Source organism: Ochlerotatus camptorhynchus, unplaced genomic scaffold (assembly GCF_037179485.1).
Source record: "Ochlerotatus camptorhynchus isolate MF236.1 unplaced genomic scaffold, CSIRO-AGI_Acam_v1.1 ptg000455l, whole genome shotgun sequence".
NCBI lineage: Eukaryota > Metazoa > Arthropoda > Insecta > Diptera > Culicidae > Ochlerotatus > Ochlerotatus camptorhynchus.
The window spans coordinates 318,905-340,771 of NW_027040941.1; the positions used below are offsets into that span (position 1 = coordinate 318,905).

The 21,867-nt window shown below is 42.8% G+C and overlaps 1 protein-coding gene across 2 annotated transcripts; it reads right to left on the bottom strand.

Annotated features, from left to right (window-relative positions):
• Positions 1-17,887: 17,887 nt before the first annotated feature.
• Positions 17,888-19,971, bottom strand: LOC135712030 (cyclin-dependent kinase 2-like). Of its 2 annotated transcripts, XM_065234993.1 has the most exons (3): positions 19,722-19,971; positions 18,846-19,627; positions 17,888-18,118 (listed from the first exon to the last, which is right to left on the bottom strand). In XM_065234993.1, the coding sequence occupies exons 1-2, from the start codon at positions 19,844-19,846 to the stop codon at positions 18,862-18,864; spliced, it is 891 nt and encodes a 296-aa protein (XP_065091065.1). In that variant the 5' UTR covers positions 19,847-19,971; the 3' UTR covers positions 17,888-18,118; positions 18,846-18,861. The 2 variants fall into 2 exon arrangements, with proteins under 2 accessions (XP_065091065.1, XP_065091064.1); XM_065234992.1 differs by lacking the exon at positions 17,888-18,118 and having other exon boundaries at positions 18,644-19,627.
• Positions 19,972-21,867: the final 1,896 nt, after the last annotated feature.

Consider the following 21,867-nt stretch of genomic DNA (forward strand, 5'->3'; position numbering starts at 1 on the left):
TCGTTATCGATGGCCTTTGCCTCCAACGCACCACGGACAGCTGCAAGGACACCTCCACCAGTAGATTCACGGCTGTTTTTAGGATCCCGATCGCAACGAAAGACCTCGTAGTCAGGACCGGAGACTTGATTGGAAAACGTTCAATAATCGAGCCACGTTTTGCTCAGGACAATTACATTGTAGCAACAATCCGATACAGCTAGGCGGTACTCTTCAACATCAGAATTCATTCCACCGGCGTTTTGGTAGAAGATCACGACGTCCTGCTTGCGGCAAAGAATCGAACGACTACTCTCCCTGAAAATCACAGATACATCAGGCAATAACTGACCATCATCAAGTCTGATTGGGTACTCGCCATAGTGAGTGGGTTGGAAGACCCCCTCTCCACATCCGACAGCAGGTCCGGAACGGCTATCATGAACGAAGGCTGCTGATGGCAGAACTGAGACGGAGGGATTGGGGGCTTCCATGGGGCTTCCTACGGCGCGTTCCGGGTTCCCAGGATTGGGAGTTACAGAGGCATCATCACAATGACTAACATAGTCCGAATTGCTGAAAATTTGATCGGCATCAGGCAGTTAATAGTCAATATATTGATTGTACTTGCCTGTAGAGGCAAGGTGGAAAACTCCTGATTCATATCCAGCCACAGGTTCAGGACGACTATGCTGAACACTGGCAGTAATCAGCACGACTGGGCTGGAAGAACCAGGAGCTTAAAAAAAAGCGGTCTATTGTGCGTCCGGGAGATTTATTTATATGACTGAACATCAACAGGCGGTATTTGCCCCAATGATGTAACTTAAACTAAACATGAAAAGTACTAAAACAAAACATCAATAAGTACATAGATAGTCATCTCGTAAAAAAAAAAGAACATAACTAAACAAACTAAACTGATCTAGAAAAAAAACGAACTAAACCTCCGGCGAAGCAGCTCGCGAGTCAGGTCAAAACCAAACAGTGCGGAGACCCTATTGAAGAGTCTCTGTAAACCACCGATTGCACCGAACATGCTATAATTAGTTCGCTGTATGGGCAGGCGCAGCATTGAATTATTCCGTAGGGCTCGGGGTTGAACATTGATGTCAATTTGCTTTTTTGGAGGCGAACCAGCCTAAGGCTGAAAGCCTCCTAAATAAAGCTAAATAATAATAATAATGTCAATTTGCTCAAGGAGGACAGGGCAATCGGTGCGTCCTTGCAAAATATCCGCAATTAGCAATGCCCTTGCTGTATCTCTTCGGACCGACAGGCGCTCCAGATGGATCAGTTGCAAACGACTTTCGTAGCTAGGCAATCGGAAGGGATCCGTCCACGGCAGTTTACGTAGAGCATATCTCAGGAACCGTCGCTGAACAGACTCAACTCTTTCGACACCGTTGTTGTAGTGAGGAGTCCAGACAACCGAGCAGTATTCTAATATGGAGCGAGACAAGGAGCAGTACAACGATTTAAGGCAGTAGATATCCGTGAAGTCTTTGGCAATCCTGAAGATAGACCGTAGAATTCTGGAAGCTTTGTCGATGGCGTGCGAGATGTGCTGCTTGAAAGAGAGTTTTGTATCCAGAATCACGCCTAGGTCCTTAATTTGGCTGACGCGCTCAATTTCAGTGCCTAACAAAACATACTTGAACATAATAGTCTCTTTCTTGCGCGAAAAAGAGATAACCGAGCATTTGGACGGGTTAACCTCCATACGATTCAGAATACACCAATCAGCAAAAGCATTCAGCTGACGTTGAAGGAAGCAACAGTCTTCAATTGAGTGAATTCGGAGGTAGAGTTTAAGGTCATCTGCGTAAGATAATCGTGGTCCCTCAATTACCAGATTCACGTCGTTGAAATAAATCAGGAAAATCAGCGGTCCCTGGTGACAACCATGAGGTATGCCGGATGTGGCAGCGAACGTACGGGACGGGTGATCACCAATGACAACAGTAAGATAGCGATCGGTGAGATACGACTGAAACAGCAGATAAGTCAGTATAAATGACATCCGTCTGAGCACGATCCGACATACTGTTAGAGATGTAGGAAGTAAGACACAGCAAGTTAGTGGCAGTGGAGCGACCAGCCATGAAACCATGCTGGTCGATACTAATATACGGCTTACAGTGAGCGAGTAACGGTTCCATAACAACGAGTTCGAACAATTTAGCAACAGCTCTAAGCGAAGTAATGCCACGGTAGTTGCCAACGTCCTGTTTGTTGCCTTTTTTATGTACTGGAAGCATGTGCGCTAGCTTCCAACAGGATGGGAAAACTCCGACGTCCACAGACCGTTGAAAAACGTGCAGCAGTGTATCAACAAACTGTCCAAGTGCGTTTTGAGGAACGCCGATGGAATTCCGTCAGGACTAGGATTGTACGACGACTTGAGTTTCGAGGAAGCCCTGAAAAACATCTCGGGATTGATGTCAATTCTGCTCATCGTTTGGCCAGAGAGTGGTACGTAACTGGCAGCCAGTCGAGCATGGTCGTCACTCAGTCTCTCGTCCGTGAAGACACTAGCAAATTTTTCAGAGAACAGCTGACAGATATCTTGCGTAGAAGAGGCCACGTTACCATTATGTGTCATAGACGACGGCAGACCAGCTTCATGGCGTTGTTCGTTGACAAACTTCCAAAACTGCTTGGGACGTGACTTAAGCCACAAACGAAGTGACAGACGGAGCGGCTCGAAAACTTTGGTGACTAACCTGCTATTGCAATTTTTTAGTGTACCACATGGCAACACCACTACTACTAGATTGTACCACATGGCAACACTACTACTAGATTGAACTAGCATTTTCACCAAATGTACTAGAATGTTTTGGTTCTATCTCTTTCACTCTACTCAAAACTGAAATGCATAAAAAAATGACAAAATGATACGCACTCTTTGCACTTTGTCAAAGAATCATTGTACACAAAATCAACTTTGTTCAAATCAAAACAAAAAAAACTAACCCATCTGGTGGATGATGGCACAAGCTTCCAAGAAAATTCTATTGGCAAATCAAAGTTGGCACTCGTGGAGAATAGAAGAACTATGAAAGTGATGATGGTTTCAAAATTTTCCACGGTGAGGTATACAAATGCAATCTTAAAATGCTTTTATTTTGCAAATGGAGCATTTTATTTAAATCTGGTTGCTACTACAGTTGTAGAAAACCTGAAATCTATGTCTACACATACAAATCTGAAAAGAAATTATTTTTTCTATATTATGTGTCTATTAAGTAGTCCTTAAGATTTCTACTAGCGTAGCATTAACCAGATTTAAATAAAATACTCCATTTGCAAAATAAAAGCATTTAAAGATTGCACTCGTATACTTCCCCTAATAAAAATTGTATGGTTAATTTGCTTAACGACGTGTTCTGGGTATCATCCAAACCATTTGTGGAATAGTTCAATGATTTGGGTTATCGTTCGTTTATGGTTATTTTTTATTAGGGTCACCGTGTAAAATTTTGAAACCATCATCACTCTCATAGTTCTTCTATTCTCCACGAGTGCCAACTTTGATTTGCCAATTACAGTGAACCACATTATTTAAATGGATTTCTTCGCCAGTAAGTCGTCTGTCACTTCGTTTGTGCTTAAGCTTTCTCTGCAATCCACGTCGATACTGAAGAAAGCACCGTTTCGCAACTCGTTTGTATGCGTGATTGATCCTGACATAGTCACGTTGAAGGGATAGTGTGCGGTGCTTGGTGAACTTCCTAAGAGCGGCTCTCTTTCTGGATTTCAGTCGACGAAATTCGCTCGTATGCCATGGTGGATGGGTCGTATGACGATGAATCTTTTTCGAAACGTGTCTGTCAATGATATATGCCAAGACATTTGAAATAGTTTGAGCGGCGGACTCAATGTCAACGGTGTCCAATAAGTCGTCCCAATCTAAATTGGAGATTAATTCGGCGATACTACCATGGTCGGCGTTGCGAAAATCGTAGGAAACGGTGGCAGGTGAAATATTAAAATCATGCATCAGCTTAGTACTTAACGTCACCAGTAGCGGCGTGTCCATGTCCTGGGCGCTTACAAAACAAAGATCCAAACTGCGGTTGTTCTGGTTAATAACATGGTTGATTTGAGAAAGAGTGGCTAAGGAACGAAGCGTAGGAATGGATGACAGAGTGATCCATGTCAGGATAGAGGAAGCCGTTGCGAGTTTTTTCCATGAAATCCCCGGGAGATTGAAGTCACCAAACACAATAACTTCATCGGTTGCTTTGGCGGTATCTAGAACAGAGAAAACCGATTGGCAATGGGTTTCGATGAGGTCACGCTTCCGTATACGGTCGGGAGGAAAGTAAACCGCACAGAGAAACAAGGTACGATCGCCCAGTTTAATCGACGTCCACACCTGCTCTAAGCATGTCCAAGCATTATTTTCTAGTAACCTCGCTCTAAACCTAGAATTTATAGCCACTAAAACACGTCCACCTTTAACTTTCCGACTATTAGCAGAATTCCTATCGCAACGGAAAACTTCATAATCGTCGCCGAACACCTGACGAGAGAGTGTGCGTGAATCCAACCATGTCTCCGTGAGAATAATGATGTCGTAGCAAAGATCCGAGGTTGCTACGCGAAAATCGTCGACATCACAGTTGATACCACCGACGTTTGATAATACAGCAGCAAGTCTGAAGGAGCAGGTATAGTTTCAATACGTCCTAGAATCTGAGCAACTTGCGAAGGATGCCTTGATGGTGCAGGCGAATATTGGCTGGAAGCAATGAGTGGATCAGGAGTCGTTGAATCGATAACAGAAGTTGACTCGTCTATGCTGTCGAGTTGGAAGACCCCTGCACTACTCCCACACGCAGGGCCGGGACGACTGCTGAGCGCTGGCTGGAATGGCTCGACTGCGGTGGGAAGTACAAGGGCTTCCATGAGGCCAACTTCGGTGCGTCCCAGTGTCCGGTTGAATTGTGATGGCTGATGAGGTAGGGCTGTCGGATATTGGCTGCAAGCGGTGAACGGATCAGGGATCATCGTGTACATCAAATTATCGTACTTGCCTTTGCCGTTGAGTAGGAAGACCCCTGCACTACTCCCACACGCAGGGCCGGGACGACTGCTGAACGCTGGCTGGAATGGCTCGACTGTGGTGGGAGGTACAAGGGCTTTCATGAGGCCAACTTCGGTGCGTCCCAGTGTCCGGTTGAATTGAGATGGCTGATGAGGTAGGGCTGTCGGAAATTGGCTGCAAGCGATGAACGGATCAGGAATCATCGAGTACATTAAATTATCGTACTTGCCTTTGCCGTTGAGTTGGAAGACCCCTGCACTACTCCCACACGCAGGGCCGGGACGACTGCTGAGCTCGAGCGGGTCCGGGACGACTGGAATGGCTCGACTGCGGTGGGAAGTACAAGTGTGCAGCTGCCTAACTGTGGCTGATAAGAAAATGAGATGAATTAGGATTGTTCGAACAGTAAAGCGGATGTTGTGAATGAGGAGTATCGGAAGTGCTTCTCAATTGGAAACAACCGGCAGATGCTTGAGGCGTTGCACCGTATCTGATGTAAGAGCAACTTCACGTAGTTTGGGAGCTAGCGACACATCCTTAATCGGATCATCAACCTTTGAGCAGCTTCTCGATTGATTGCGATTTCACGCTAGGATGTATACGAGAAAGGTACAGCCAAAACAGCTCGGTGGGTTCAGAGACAGCAAGCCTTCATCGCGGCGCCGTTTTAATGGCGGTTGACGCATAAGATCGCCAGAACTCAAGTGTGTTAGAGTTGTCAATGCGATTCGTTTCGACAGCTGAGTAAGGACATTTGATGCATCTAATTATATAGACTTTGTCTCTCGTCAGATTCTGCCCACTTCCCTGAGGCAAGGTTGCTAAATCATTTCACTAGAGAACATGTTTTCGGAATTATGAAATCTTTAAATGTTTTGATGAAATTTGCTACTTGTAAATTACAAAAAAAAATAAAGTACCGCTGAGTACCTACTTCTATTTTCCAAACAAAGTGTTTCTAATTTTTAAGATCAATGCTATGGGAGAAATCGCTTTCGACCGATATTCGTACATTGTGAGCGCATGTGTTTCGATGTTTCTGAACATAGTTTTATTTTTCGGAACTAACGATTACAGCACAATTCGGAAATTTTTACTCGGGACTATACATTCATTACATAAACATACCTAATGCTGCAAACAAAAAAGTAGAGCCAAAAATCGACGAGCCCCAACAGCCCACAATTCAGGATTTGAACTTTTAATCTTTAGATTATCTATCAACTTATCATGTGACATCTTTGCATTTCTTTCTCCGTCCATTTCAGTGCCAAAGCACAGGTCGAAAATCCCAGCCGAATTCTTGCTGTTTTTTGTTTTGTTTTAGAGTCCCCCCAAACCGAATTAGGGGATCGAGAGAGGTAGGATGAGCTGACGACTGAATGGCTGATGGTTGGCTATTTAGCCAAATACAGCGAGGATGTATAAAAAGCAGGCCGAAAAGGGAATTGACATGGGATGGTAATCAATTCTGGTCACACGCTTCGATGGCACTACTTGAACGAGGATTTGAAAGCTTCTGCTAGCGACTCCGAAGCAGCCCCGTATCATCTATCTATGAAATAAAAAAAAATCGTTTCGATTTCCCTCACCCTTCCATTTTTGGGCTAGGTCAATTCCACTAGGACGACAGTTTTCGAGACACCGAGAAACGGCCGAGGGGTAGTTTGTTGAAGGGTACCGGTTAGCTTCTCTATATAGCTTGTATGGGTGGCACATCAGTAGGTAGCAGATGGAGAGAGAAACGTGATACAAATTTGATATATTATTGAAAATCATCTGCCATGAATACGGAATCGCTTGGTTTCTTTCGATTTTCCCCCTGCTCTCCATGTCTTGCAGGTTAGGAGTTTGAAAAGAGTTCAGAAATGCCGTCTTGGAGAACAGCAGACGGTGGCATCCGAGACGACAACAAGAACCCAAAGTTTAGGTTTATCAATTGGCAATGTTGGCATTTGTGAGTGAAGGACTACGATAATTTACGGATAATTGCACCAAAAACGTGAAGATACCGTTGAAAGATAAAGGTATATAGGGGAAATGCAGGTAATGTCGGCCTAAGTGTCCCTAATTTGGGCCCATACATAAATTCAGCAATCGACTAAATTTTCAATAGCAACCAAAAATATCCATTAGTGACGTCCCAATAACGCGTTCATCTAGATAAAATTGATAAATAGCAGATTTTTAGCGATGGGCCCAATCTTAGATCCATAGGGCAACATTAGAGACATTTCCCCTACACACCTAGGGATATCTTTTACTATAATAAGCTTCGTTTAGCTTCAGATGAATATATGAATGGAATAAGAATTTGATCAATAAATGGTAGCCACCGAAACGGAACTACCGATGCTTGCAGGAGAATTGTCCAGGTCTCGGGCCCGTGGACAACCAACGGTCTTATCGACGTCTTGAACATAGTACATTTAGTACGGGGGCAAGGTCTTAGAAAGTCTTTAGCAAGCACGTCATTCAGCAATAATGCGTCTCCGAATTTCTCTGCTGCAGTTGTTATCCAACGTCACCAATGATCCTAGGTACACAAGTTCATCCACCACCTTGAACTCATCTCATCACGCTTCTGCCTATGCGAGCCCTATCTCTTCTCGATTCATCCTGCCAACATGTACTAGGTCTTCTATTGAAGATCATGCCCTGCGTGTTAAAGCCCGCACGTGTCATAACACCTTCTAGCGCAATTCTGAACAGGAGAGAGGAAAGACCATCGCCTTGTCCAAGTCCTTTACGAGTTTCAAACGAGTCCGATGAAGCACCCGATATCTTCACACAGCGCTGTGATCAGTCTGGTCTGTTGCCCGGGAAAACCATTCTCGTCCATATTCTTTCATAGCTCTTCACGTTCTGTCGTATCGTAAGCGACCTTGAACATAGAATGAATAGATGGTGCATAGTGACTTTCACGACACTTTTGGAAGATCTGGTCTGTTGACGATGGTCCGTTTACAAAACGTATCAATTTAAAATCGTTAGTTTCCACTAGAAATACTCAGAGGGAGAGATAGGCGGAGAAAACAAAATTCAATTCGGCAGCAGGGATTTGTACCTAAATTATCTTTCAACCCTTGCTAGAAGCTAGCAACGTTCGATTGGCTCAGATTTAGACAGTTCATTTGGCTCAAACTAAACAGCCTAAATTTATAAAGAGGCGACCTGTCAAAATTGGAACAATCGATTGTCTGTCAAAGTCATAGGAAATGTCATTCCAATCGAGCAGAGGACCTGTCAAATTGATAAGATGTCGTCTCTTTATAAATTCAGGCTCTTTAGCTCAAACCATTCTCTCCGCCCTCTCTCCTTATGAGTATTTCTAGTTGCCCCTATAGATACTATAGATTCCATAGATAAGCGGAGGCAAAGTAAATATAATATAGCAAAACGAACTGTCAATTAGTGTAGCCAAACGAGCATGACGTTATCATGGTGTTGTTTGAGGGAGAAGTATTGTAATATTATGAGCACAAAACTCTTTCTACACTCCACATTCCGATGTGGAAAGAAAGAAAGAAAGAAAGAAGGAAAGATAAAGCAAACCATTCCTCGACTTATTGTTGCAAAGATTTACTTTGCACTTCATTTTGAGCTTCTACGCACGAAGCAAAACAAAACTGCATAACGAAGAGTTCTATGATGGCATGAACGTTTTTCACGGATGCCAGTAAGATCATTTATTTTTCATGGTTGCCAAAACAACTTTTTGTGCCTCCGCTTATCTATGGAATCTATAATATCTATAGTTGTCACTAGAAATACTCATAGGGAGAGATGGGCGAAGAGAATGGTTTGAGCCAAATGAACTGTCTAAATCTGAGCCAATCGAACGTTTCCATTAGAATTTTTCCGAGCATTTCTTATTCTCACTAGAATAAATTTGAGAGCATTGAAATCGAACAGAAATTCAATCACTTTTATGTTTCGTGTACTTCTCAAATTCAACTAGTTTTTGGAATCAAAAACAATATTCTAACTCTGTTGATTAATTGATCTTTGTTGGTTAATTAATGGCACCAAGAAATGTGCAAAATAGTGCGATGCAATCTATTATTATTTTGCACGTAAATCGAATCAAAAATAAAAGTCATGTGAAATGCTAGCTTCTAGCAAGGGTTGAAAGATAATTTAGGTACAAATCCCTGCTGCCGAATTGTATTTTGTAGTTGCCACTGGTTCCCGACCAACCGTTCGTGAAACTTCTTCAAAGTTCTTTATACAGAAATAAAGATTAATGTCGGCAATTCTTTGCTTTAAATTTTCTATGATTTCGATGTACACATTTAAAAATCTTTATTGATCGATACTTACATTTGAGATTATTTCTTCATCGGCCATATGATAGTAATCTTTAAAGGTGCCATACAAAATTTCTTTTAATTTCGTTATGTCACATGGACTTCAGTATTCTTTACAAATATCCATCAATAAATATTTAAATACTGATATCATCGTAACTTTGAACTTTGATAAAGAAAAACAAAGATTGCCATCGATGCACATTTATAATCTCCTTGTTATCGATTTGTATTGCTGGTTAAAGAGAGTTCGAGACACACCAGGTGACAGATGGCAATGTTTATATTATTTATCGACATATTCGGCATTTCATCGGAAGAAGCAATCTGCCGATAAATGAACGAGCAGACCGATGGTCGCGACGCAGCAAATGTTTACCATTGTAGTTCTTCAAGTTTATGTCTATTTATTCAATAACCCGTAGTAGCATGCGTGGTGGGATTCTCGGCATTTGAAACCCAATGAGGAAAATTGATACCTTTTTGACCTCTATTACACCTACATGGCTGACTGGTTGATGGTTATGACAAATAAATTTATATAAATATTGAATTCATGTATGAAAAGATTTACAGAAATTTCAATACACCACATACTAGAGTGTGTTTGCCTGTCGTTGATAAGCTCATCAACAGCAGCCGTGGACCCGAGGATTTTTTTTTTAAATATAGTTTATTTAGGTCTTAAATAACATATTCAAGATATTTAAAAAATATATCAATCTTCTAGAGTCAAAATGAAATCTAGCTCGCCTACATCTATTCTAAAGGGTGTCCACGATGAAATTGCCACACTATGAAATTGCTCTAACTTTTTAACCGTTGGGTAGAATTTAATGAAAATTTGGGTGGATTTAGTTCATAGTGCATTATTTACATCCTGCAAGTTTTAAAGTCCTGTGATCAAAACTCGCGGAAATGGAGTCGAAAGAACAGCTCGTGCGTGATAAAATCTTGCGCATTCATCACGAGAACTAGGATCTCTCGCATCGTTCCATCGCTAAAACGTTGGGAATCGCGAATTCCACGGTGCCGCGAGTGATAAAGCGGTTCGAGGAACGGTTGACCACCGATCGGAAGCCCAGAAGTGAAGGAAAAAGTATTCCGTACAACACCAAAAATCACAACCGCGTAGTTGGGGCCTTCAACCGAAATCCGAACGCCTCCGTTAGGGATGTGGCTAACAAGCTGCACCTAAGCCGAAGTTTTGTCCAGAAGGCCAAAACTAAGGCTGGGCTTCGAACGTTCAAGGTACAAAAGGCCACTAATCGCGACGAGAAGCAGAACAAGTTCGCCAAAACCCGTGCCAGGAAGTTGTACCTCAACATGCTGACGAAAGTTGAATGCTGCATCATGGACGACGAAACATATGTGAAGGCCGACTTCAAACAGATCCCCGGCAACCTGTTTTTAACGGCCAAGGATAAGTTCAGCGTTCCGGAGCATGTCCGCACTCAGAAGATGTCCAAATTTGCGAAGAAATTCCTGGTTTGGCAAGCCATCTGCACGTGCGGGAAGCGGAGTGCACCTTTCGTGACCCAGGACACGATGAATGGACAGGTGTACATAAAAGAGTGCCTCAAAAAGCGGCTGCTTCCTCTCCTGAAGGCCCACAACGTCCCAACAATCTTCTTGCCGGATTTGGCCTCATGCCACTACTCCAAGGACGTGCTGAAGTGGTATGCGGACAATAAGGTCAATTTCGTGCCGAAAATGTTCAACCCTCCCAACACTCCGGAGCTCCGCCCCATCGAGAAGTACTGGGCGATTATGAAGCAGCACCTTCTTAAACGACCTAAGGTAGTGAAGACAGTCGAGGAACTGAAGAAAGTATGGGTTTACATGCAAAAAACGGTTGATTCCCAGGTTGTGCAGAATCTTATGGCCGGGGTTAAGGCCAAGGTGTGGGCATTTGCGTATGGACTGTAAATAAAATACGAGTAAAATGGTAAAATGAAGTTTAATAGTTATTTCTCAATCCCTGAAAATTTGATGGCAATCGGATGAAAACTCGAATTTTGCGAATCAATTTTGTGTGTGGCAATTTCATCGTGGACACCCTTTATTATTAATATTCACATTGACAAAGTTGATGTACTCAATGAACGTTTTTAAAATTTGATTTCTTCTCGCTGTTGTCATGTTACCCAAGATTGGCCGTACAAGATCGTCGAAGCTCAGCCTCTGCCAGCCGCCGAGCGTCGTCGTCAATTGGATGTGTGCCCAAGCTGCAGCAACTCGAGGGCATTCGCAAAACTTATGTTGCAAAGTCTCGATTCCTACCGCACAGTGCTGACAGTTTGGGTCGTTTGCACGGCCGATGACGTTCATCAGTCTACGGTGCTCCGTCTTCTCGTTCACTAGCAGGTAGAGATCAGTACGCTGGCTCGACGATAGCCTTCTCGATGATATGTTCATCCAGATCTTTTTCCAATTGATGCCTGGATGGTTTCGTTCCACTCTGGGTAGCTCAGTTTGTTCCAAGTAGAAACGATGGATTTGATCGCTGGAGGGGTTTGGTTGGATGTGGTGTGGAAATAAGGGAATTTGCTGTGAGAGAAGTTTTAGTCAAGGAAGATCGGCGGGGGGAGGAATATTTTGGGCGAGAAGGGACTGATAATAGGGAAGGGAAACGATCTCCTGCAGGTGACGATTGACTAGAAGTGCTTTGCATTTGATCGCCGGCAGTTGCAGTTTCAATCCACCCTGCTCTCTGCTGCGCGCCAACTGCTGCATTGGGACTCGTGCGGGTAGCCCACGAAAAAGGAAAGTCCCCATCGTTGATGTCAGCTTCGCCGTGTGAGCACATTGCGGTGGAATAACAGACGAGAGGTACCACACCTTCGCTGTAATGAAGATGTTCAGCAGTAGCACTTTCTGCTGCAGGGAAAGGGAGCGCATGTTATGCAACCATATGAGTTGCGAGATCCTCGATACTAAAGCGTCCAAGTTTAGTTTAACCATCAGTCGCACTGAGTTGGTGAAAATAACGCCCAGTACCTTGACATTCTCCTTTGTCTGCAGCCCTGGTATCGTCAGTGGATCTCCATTGATAAAACCAACATCGATCGCCACTGTTTTCAGTCGATTTAGCTTTGCCCCGGATACGATCTCGAAGCTACCAAACAGCTGATAAATACGGTCGATCGTGTGTTTTGAGGTGGCAATCACCGTGATGTCGTCAGCATACGCAACACAAAGGTCACCAGCGCATACACGCTCCACCCGTGTGAGGAGGGGATGAAGATAGAGCACGAACAGCAGCACCGACATCGGGTCTCCCTGACGTACGGGCCGTTCTATACGGAACGGCTCTGAGAAGCACCCATTGATGAAGAGGCAGCAGCGACTCGAGAGAGCCAACAGACGAAACCCTGGTCGAAGCCCAGAGAGAGCAAGGTCCGATGCAGGAACTCATGAGAGACCCGATCGAACGCGTGGTCAAGATCGAACGAGATCAACTTCCTCTTCTGCTTCCTCGCGATTAGCTGCGCAATACGATCTTTGAGCGAGAGTGTAGCTTGGAAAATAGAACGGTCGGTATTTGCGCATTTTTGAGAGGCGCTCAGGACTCGATGGATCCGCAGTACTCGTTACAGGCGGGCCTTCATCACGCGGGAGAGGATTTTAAAATCGACGTTGAGCAGGCTGATCGGACGGTATGCTCTTGCTGTCCCATCCCCACCTCGCTTTTTAACGAACACAATAGTGCCATCGGCGAATTCAGATGGGAGCTCATTCGTCATAGCTTCATTAATAACGAAGTAGAGCTCTCGATAGATGACGTCGCAAGTTCGTAGCTAGAACTCTACCGGCAAACCATCGATCCCCGGTGATTTACGTTTTTGCGACGTTCGGATGGAGTTTTTCAACTCGTCAATGCTGATCTCCGCCATTAGAGCTGCGTTGGCTTCGTCATTCTCGGGTACGGCTCTCTCAGTTTCGAACATTTCTTCCCCCACCTGCCTCGTCTCTTCCGCCGCATACAGGTCCCTGAAGTATCGAAACATGTGTTGCTCGATCTCCAGAGAGCCTTGTATTTGCTCTCCTCGTTCGTTCTGCAGTCCTGTTATGATTGTTTTTTACGTCGTCTATCACCCAACTGGAAAGTGGATATGCTCTCGCCGGCTATAAACGTCTCGTTGATGCGGATGAAGTTTTGCGCAAATTGCCGCTGCAACGTGAGCATTTGTGCTTTTACGCGGTTGATGGTCACCAGCATGGTGGGATTCTGGTAATAGCCATCATATGCGAGTCGTAATTGCTCGTAGAGTCGTTGTTGTTCTGCGTTGAAAGTCCTGAAAACTTCACTTGACTTCCATCGGAAAAAAGATTTTATTTTTGGCTTCGCGCATGAGAGCCACCATGTCATCCAGCTGGGGAAATTTCTCCGTTGGCAGGTCCAAAACTGCCATCGCACTTGGAATTCCTCTAAGTTCTCGGCGGTTAAGAGGTGAGGGCGGAGGGACCAGTAACCGCGTCCTTGTTCACGGCCAAGGTGGGGAAGGCAAATGTGCGCTGTTAGCGCTTTGTGATCCGTGAATAAGCATACGTGCGTAGCAGCACTCCGCAGATGCTCGCAAAGCCCAGCGCTGACATACATATAAATATTGAATTCATGTATGAAAAGATTTACAAAAATTTCAATACACCACATACTAGAGTGTGTTTGCCTGTCGTTGATAAGCTCATCAACAGCAGCCGTTGACCCGAGGATTAGCAACCAACAACGAAATCAGTACACCCCAGATGGCATGGGATCGAAACTAGAAATTATGCAGATAAAAAATCACAAATAAAATCAGCAGTTGTGTATCGATATTTTGATTTTACAACAGAAATCGATATTTTGATCTGGCAACACAATCGATATTTTAACATTGGTAACGATTGGTAGCAATATTTTGAGAAAGATCTTCATACTTCGCGATTAGACTTTTAGCATCTTTACAATTATTCATGAAATGGTGACGATCGTCACTCAAAGGTAAATGATTCGAATGAATTTGATAGCTAAGATTACATCCTCAGAAGAAAGGTTTGTGTATTGACTAATTTTTCTATTCGTTGCTTACACCTTCTCTCAAGAGCAGCGCTATTGTATCTGTCGCTTGGATTCTGGTTAAGTTGCCAGTCTTCTTGATATGGTGTCTTCGATTTAAGTGAAGACATCATGACAAATAGAAGAGTTGCCAGTCTTTCTGATATGTTGTCTTCAGTTTAAGAGAAATTCAGCAAAATTTAGAGAAGCCCAAGGAACTTCATTGTAGTTTGAAAAATCTCAGAATGACTCAGGGATGTTTATGTGAATTTCAAAGGAGTTAAGTCTAAATGCAAGTCTGGCAAATTTTTGAGAGAGTTCGCTAAATATACCACAATATTTATTGATATTTACATTTTCTTTAATTTTCTCGAGATTTCCTGAATTTGGAATATGGTCAATGAACTTCGAAAATTCTACAAAATTGAAAGTAGCTCAATGAACTTTATTGTGGGTTGACCGAAGATGAACCAGCCTGCGGCTGAAAATCTCCTATATAAAGAAAAAAAATATTGTGGGTTAGGGCATATCAGATAGATTCAGGGTACATTTAGAGAAGTTTGGAAGAAATTTAAAGAAGTTCAGGAAACTCAGAAAGGCTCACATGATCATCAGGCATGTTACTGTAATTTTCGAGGAGTTCAAATTAGTCATAACATAGTTTGAGGTTCTTAAAAATGTTAAGATAAAAGTTTAGGATGCATTGGAAACCTTTAGAAAGATATTCAAAATTACAGGAAATTACGGTACTTCAGTACTTTAACGATACCCAGAGAACCCAAAAAATTCAAGGAACATAAAAAAACTGGGAACAGAAAATCTCATTAAAACTAAAGGCTACTCATGGAAGTATATGACACTTCGTTAAAGATCAGAAAATTCTGGAAAAGTGCAAGATATGCTCAGAGAGGTTCACAAAACTTCCAAACCCCGTGTATGTACTCGATCGGAGCACGTCGCCGAAGCTTTCTGAGCCACTCCAAACCTCCTAACAGTTTTGAAGTTTGCAGATCCTCTCTTAAATACTTATAAGATCTTCGAAATCGCTAAAACTACTTGTGCTCGTCAAACCTCTCAATAGTTCTACAAGTTTCGCAGTATTTTCTTGTTTACTTTCCTGACCCTTTCACCGTTATTTTATGAGCTCAGAGAACTTAGTAAACTTCAGTTTTGTGCTGCAAATTATACATAAAATTCCTGAACTTGAAGAAGATCAGCAAAATTTTACGAAGCAACTACTTTGTAGTTTAAAAAACCTCTCTCAGAAAGAGCCATGTAACACCACGTCAAGGATATTTAAGTGAATTTCAAAGCCGGTTCAATGTGAATCCTGAATTTCTTAATTGTAATTGTAATTGTAATTGTTCAGTGTATAGGCTGTGCCAACCGCTAAGTTGGCTTATCTAGGGACTAACCCCCTAGTCTATACACCTACTGCCCTTCCCGTTGCACTCGTCAGCTCGTGCGATACTCTAGACACACATGGGTGGTCGTATTCGGGTCCTCCCCTGGGTAGGCTCGTGTCCGTCCAGGTTCTGGTACATTAACTTATATCTATGCATGGTAATTATACCACAGAAAAACAGACATAACACATTGAATATTTCTCACTGTAAAACATCTTCACTAAAACATTACTGCCATCTGTTGAGTACACTATGGTAGGTAGTACGCAGAACAGATGGCGGTAGTGTTTAGACGTCAAACGCAAGGGAATTGACTAAGCGCGCCACAGATGGCGGTACTACCATAGAGGTAACTCTAAGACTAGAAGGTCCCGAAATAACGTGCTCAACTTTTTGGCTCAGCTCTGGTACTCTCTTCGGTCCCAAGCTAATCGATTCACCCCTCGAAACATAGGGAAAACCAATAACCCCTCATTTTATCTGTCAACATTTCATAGCGAATCAAAACAAACATTGCGTAGTACTAGAATTTCGACTAGAATAGGGTACGTTAATCGTTTGCTTGGGACCAATAGGCTAATCAAGTGGTGAGCCAATTTAAAATCGTTAGTTTCGTATTGATTGTTGCTATTATGGTCGGAAAAGAGAACCCATATTTAGGAATCTATCGTGAACTGCGATGCAGAAGATATTAATAGCAAACTAATCTGGAACTGGTCTAAGACATATGACCCAGTGAGTATTGACACCTCACACTGTTGTGAATGAGCACGGACGCGAGATTTACTAGAGTATTAAATGCAAAACGCAAATTCAAAATAAAACTTGACAAGTCATCGTCAATCCCCTTATTCTTGGGCAGGGTCTGACGATGTGAATCTGATTTTGATCAGTGAACGGGCCCCATATGGTACATTTTCTCACTATGAACATGTCATTTCCAGAACGGCGCCGGTGGTGTAGTGGTAAGCGTGATTACCTCTCACCCCAGCAGGCCTGGATTCAATCCCAGTCGGCGACGCCGGGATGTTCTGAGGCATAACATCTCTGATCACGCCTTCCTTCGGATGGGAAGTAAAGCCGTTGGTCCCCGGTTCATGAGTTGATGGGTCGATAGGTAGGGTCCAGGTGTGGGAGCTGCCTTCCTGGCACGTCGGTAGCATTGGTGCTCAGCACGGAAAACAAGATCGACGGAAAAAAAACAAACCAAAGGAAAAAAAAAAAAAATGTCATTTCCAGCCTATCTGAACTATTTAATAAATGGAAACCATAACATGGGTTACGCTTCCCCTAAGCGGGCCCTCCGCATCCTATCTCTGTCTTATCTCAAATGCCAATGGTTTGAATGTATCAATATATACATTGGAAATGACGTTCAATCAAATAAACCCATACCCTACTCACTTGGCCAGGCTTCAGAATCGTCCAGTGGGCAGTGCGCTCTACACTCCAAGTTCCCTTTCTTTCAAATTCACCCCAAATTTGATATTTTACCCCTTTGAGTGTTTATTAATCACAATGAAACATTGTGACAGAGCACGGACTTGAGGTTACTAGAGTATTAAATAATCTAGGTCCTATTTAGGATTATATCTGAAAAATCCAAATTTGGCCAACGCCCACCAAGAACCTCAGAAAGACTTTTCAGAAACAAAGCTTATGGTAATTGTAGAAAAGTTCAAATCAACCCTCGAGTAGTTAAAGGTTCTTCAAAGTAGTTGGGAGATTTTTTAGGAAGTATTGATAGTTCTTTGGAATCTAAGAAAATTACAATTAATTTGGGGAACTTCAGTACTTTAACGATGACCAGGGAATCTTAACAATATTCAAGGAGCTTAGTATTAAAAACTAAAAAGATCAGGTAACCTTGAATCAGGAAATTAACCTTTGAATTAAGGTTCGAATGAATTTGAAGAGGATTTTATTTCAAATTTCTCGTAAAGCAGGTTTCAGTGTTTATTTTTTCTTTCTTATTGAATGTGAATGCAATTATTATGAAAAATATATTTTTTACGTGAAATGGGCATTAGCAGCCTTGTTTTAAAATAACTTTCATACAGACGCGCCGCTCACCCACGCTCACACTGTTCCAAAAACTCCTGATACAGACAAATACAGACATTCTGCAAGGTCGCCGTAAATATGACCCGAACAAATAATGCTCTGATCTTCACGGGTGCTGGATGATGATGATGTACCCGGACGCTTTGCTCTACGTTGTCCTATGCAGTATTAAACTTTTATCTATTCCTAAAATATCTATTGAAACCATAGCATTGCTATTTAGACGGTATCTGGCCAATTACTTCGGAATCCTAATGGAAATCTTCATGCAAAAAAAAAAACAAAGTGCAGAATGTTTAAATGAGAGTCCCATCTCTGGATAAACATTTCAAAAGGTTCTATCTGCATTTATCGATTCTCTTCAACGATTTTCTTTTTAGTCAATAACTCAGCTGCAAACCCTTTCTTTGTTGTATTTGACGTTTTTAGCGCTAGATAAGAACCTCCTTTATCAAACTATGTGGTAGAATTAGCGCGAAATCTGTTTGCATAGCAGTGTTTATGAAAAGAGAAAGTCGATGAAGAGAATCGATCAAAACAGATAGGACCATTTGAAATGTTCATCGAGACTGATAAATTTGTTTGTTATTGCTAAACACCGTCATCTTTAGAAATTAAAAGCCATAAATGTGGCCGAAGCGAATCGCACCGCATCATCCGCTCTAGATGGGGTAGGACCACAGACAAACATACAACAAACAAACAACATTGAATATTTCTCAATGTAAAACATCGTCGCTAAAACATTACCGCCATCTGTTGAGTACACTGTGGTGGGTAGTACGCTGAACAGATGGCGGTAGTGTGTAAACGTCAAACGCAAGGGAATTGACTATGCACGCCACAGGTGGCGGTACTACCAACTACGATACTTTTAAATTGACCGTTAAATGCTTGTTCGATGAACATCTTGCGAGTGTTATGTCTGTTTGTCTGTGGTAGGACCATCAAGTATCGAATCTGAAATACTTCAAGAAAATTTTACAAACCTTTACAAATACACGGCTAGATCCCCGGCGGCACCAGCTCCACATCATCAAAGTACGACTGCTGCATGGCATTCCGAGCGGAGATACGTTTTATGGGATCGTACGCCATCAATAGCTCGAATAGATCCTTGGCTCGGTACCGCTCGATTTCCTCCGGCACCGCTTGCCCATCCCATTTTGGAAAGCTTCGCTTATAGTCCGACAGCTGTGACACGCCCGGCCAATTGGTTTCGTCCGGTGTCCCCCGTGTTCGAAAAATCCTATACAACTGATCAATTTCGCTGTCTCCTGGAAACAGCGGCCTCTTGAGTATCATTTCTGCAAAAATACATCCTAAACTCCAGATATCGACTCCGGTTGCGTAGAACTTGGTCCCCAGCAGAATCTCCGGTGCTCGGTACCAAAGGGTAACCACCTCGTGCGTGTATGTTCGCATCGGAACATTGAACGATCGGGCCAGTCCAAAATCCGCAAGCTTCAGATGACCATCTCGATCCACTAGCAGGTTCTGTGGCTTGAGATCACGGTGCAGGATTCGGTGCATGTGGCAAAATGCAATTGCATCCAGCATCTGGTGCATGTAGCTCTTGACCAGCTTCTGCGTGAATGAGGATTTGTATTTGTCGAGCAGCTTTTTAAGATCCATGTCCAGATATTCGAAGATCATGAAGATACTGGAATCCATCACGGCTACATCGAACAGTTCGACGATCGAGTGGTGCTGAAGGTCCTTGAGAAGCGAGATTTCCCGTATGGCAGTTGATGGGACGCCTTCGGTTTCACTGGAATTCAAGGTGCAACAGGATTCATGTCAGATGTTTGAAAAACCCTACAATACAAAGCCATTCGCAATGGACATAATCAAACACAATTTACCTGTCTAGCCGAATCCTTTTGAGGGCGACATATTTCTGGGTATTGACATCCTTGGCTTTGTACACAACTCCGTACGTTCCCTCGCCAATCTTTTCGATCCGCTGGTAGTCACCAATGTTGTGCATTACTGATGGTCTGTTCGAAAATAACTCCCACGGGTCACGAAACGAAATTTCATTGACAAAATCCGGAGTATTCAACGAGTAACGGAAATGTTATTTTTTAGGGATCATTGTACGCAAAGCAGATTCCAACCGGAATCTCATAAGAAAATAAAAGGACTGCATCTGGCTGCAGGTCGGAATTCGCGCTCAAATTGAGCTGTCATATTTGTATTGATGCACGCTATTTCAAAACTCCCCAAATTTGGGTAGAATCCACTCAGTTCGGTAAAAACTGAACCTACCCAAAAATGGGTAAACTGTGTTGGGAGTGACAAGTTGACAAATGAACAACATTGACATGAATCTGATCGACGTTGTTCATTCGTCAACTTGTCACTCCCAACAAAGTTTACCCATTTTTGGGTAGGTTCAGTTTTGACCGATCTGGGCGGATTCAACCCAAATTTGGGATGTTTTGAAATAGCGTGTACGTTTCCCTGATCGTTTCTGAAGGGCATCAGATTTTAGTACAATAAACACAGTGCAGCTAGTATCCGCTGATGCACAAAACAGCGCTGTGATTCACGGCCGATGAGATTAACCTTGTGGCTCGAAGCTTACTCAGTTAATATGCACGGCCAATTGATATAACGAGTGTCGCTCATAGATGAGTAAATGTTTACTTAAATATAAGAAAATCGACAGTGAGCATGCATAAGGGCACTCGTTATATCAATTGGCCGTGCATATTAACTGAGTAAACTTCGAGCCACAAGGTTAATCTCATCGGCCGTGAATCTACAGCGCTGTTTTGTGCATCAGCGGATACTAGCTGCACTGTGTTTATTGTACTAAAATCCGATGCCCTTCAGAAACGATCAGCGCACACGCTATTTCAAAACTTCCCAAATTTGGGTTGAATCCGCCCAGATCAGTCAAAACTGAACCTGCCCAAAAATGGGTAAACTGTGTTGGGAGTGACAAGTTGACGAATGAACAACGTCGATCAGATTCATGTTAATGTTGTTCATTTGTCAACTTGTCACTCCCATCCTCCCATCCCACGATCATCGCGTATTCGCCCTTATGCATGCTCACTGTCGAAATGTCAATCTATATGAGTAAATGTCATTCATATGTGAGTGACATTTCTTATATTTGAATAAAAATTTATGCACACTACATTTCAAACTACCAAAATTTGAGTAGAATCAACCCAGATCGATCAAAACTGAACCTACCCTACACGTTATTTCAAAACTTCCCAAATTTGGGTAGAATCCACCTAGATCGGTCAAAACTGAACCTACCCAAAAATGGGTAAACTATGTTGACTGATTTTGGTGTGATTCTTTTGATAAAAATGTGCGCAAAATATTATCTCTACCGAGGGGGCAGCAAAACCACAAAATTACCTTGCATACGGGGGGTACTCATTTGATGAAAGGGACCGTGAAAAATGACACCAAAATAGAAAGTTTTTCTTCCGAAAGTTTAATCTTAGTATTCATCTTTGATTAACGTACCCCATTCTAGTCGAAATTCTAGTACTACACAATGTTTGTTTTGATTTGCTATGAAAGTTTGACGGATAAAATGAGGAGTTAGTGGATTTGCCTAAGTTTCGAGGGGTGAATCGATTAGGTTGGGACCGAAGAGAGTACCAGAGCTGAGCCAAAAAGTTGAGCACGTTATTTCGGGACCTTCTAGTCTTAGAGTTACCTCTATGGTGGAACGGTCATAAACAGAAAATAGATGGTATAATCCAAGGGCTAGGTCACTCCGCACACCAATCTTTCGTCATCTTTTGTGTTAGTGTACCGCATGTGTGCCGCAAGTGTGCCGATGTTGCCGGTCATAGAGCAAGCTGCGATTGTTTGTAAAACACCCATCCCAGCAAACCCGGTATTTATCGAGGGGGACGACTCTATCTACGATGCAAAAAAGATTGTGTTTTGCTGTGGCTAGCTGCGCGCACGCTGAGTAGATAGAAAGAAGATTGATGACGATTCTGAAGATTTCCTGCAAAAAATTGATGAGCG

Coding starts and splice junctions, on each gene's coding strand:
- LOC135712030 (XM_065234993.1), bottom strand. CDS start 19,846: ATGCACAACATTGGTGACTACCAGCGGATCGAAAAGATTGGCGAGGGA. Junction 19,628..19,721: donor AAAAGGATTCGGCTAGACAG/GTAAATTGTGTT, acceptor CTTGAATTCCAG/TGAAACCGAAGGCGTCCCAT.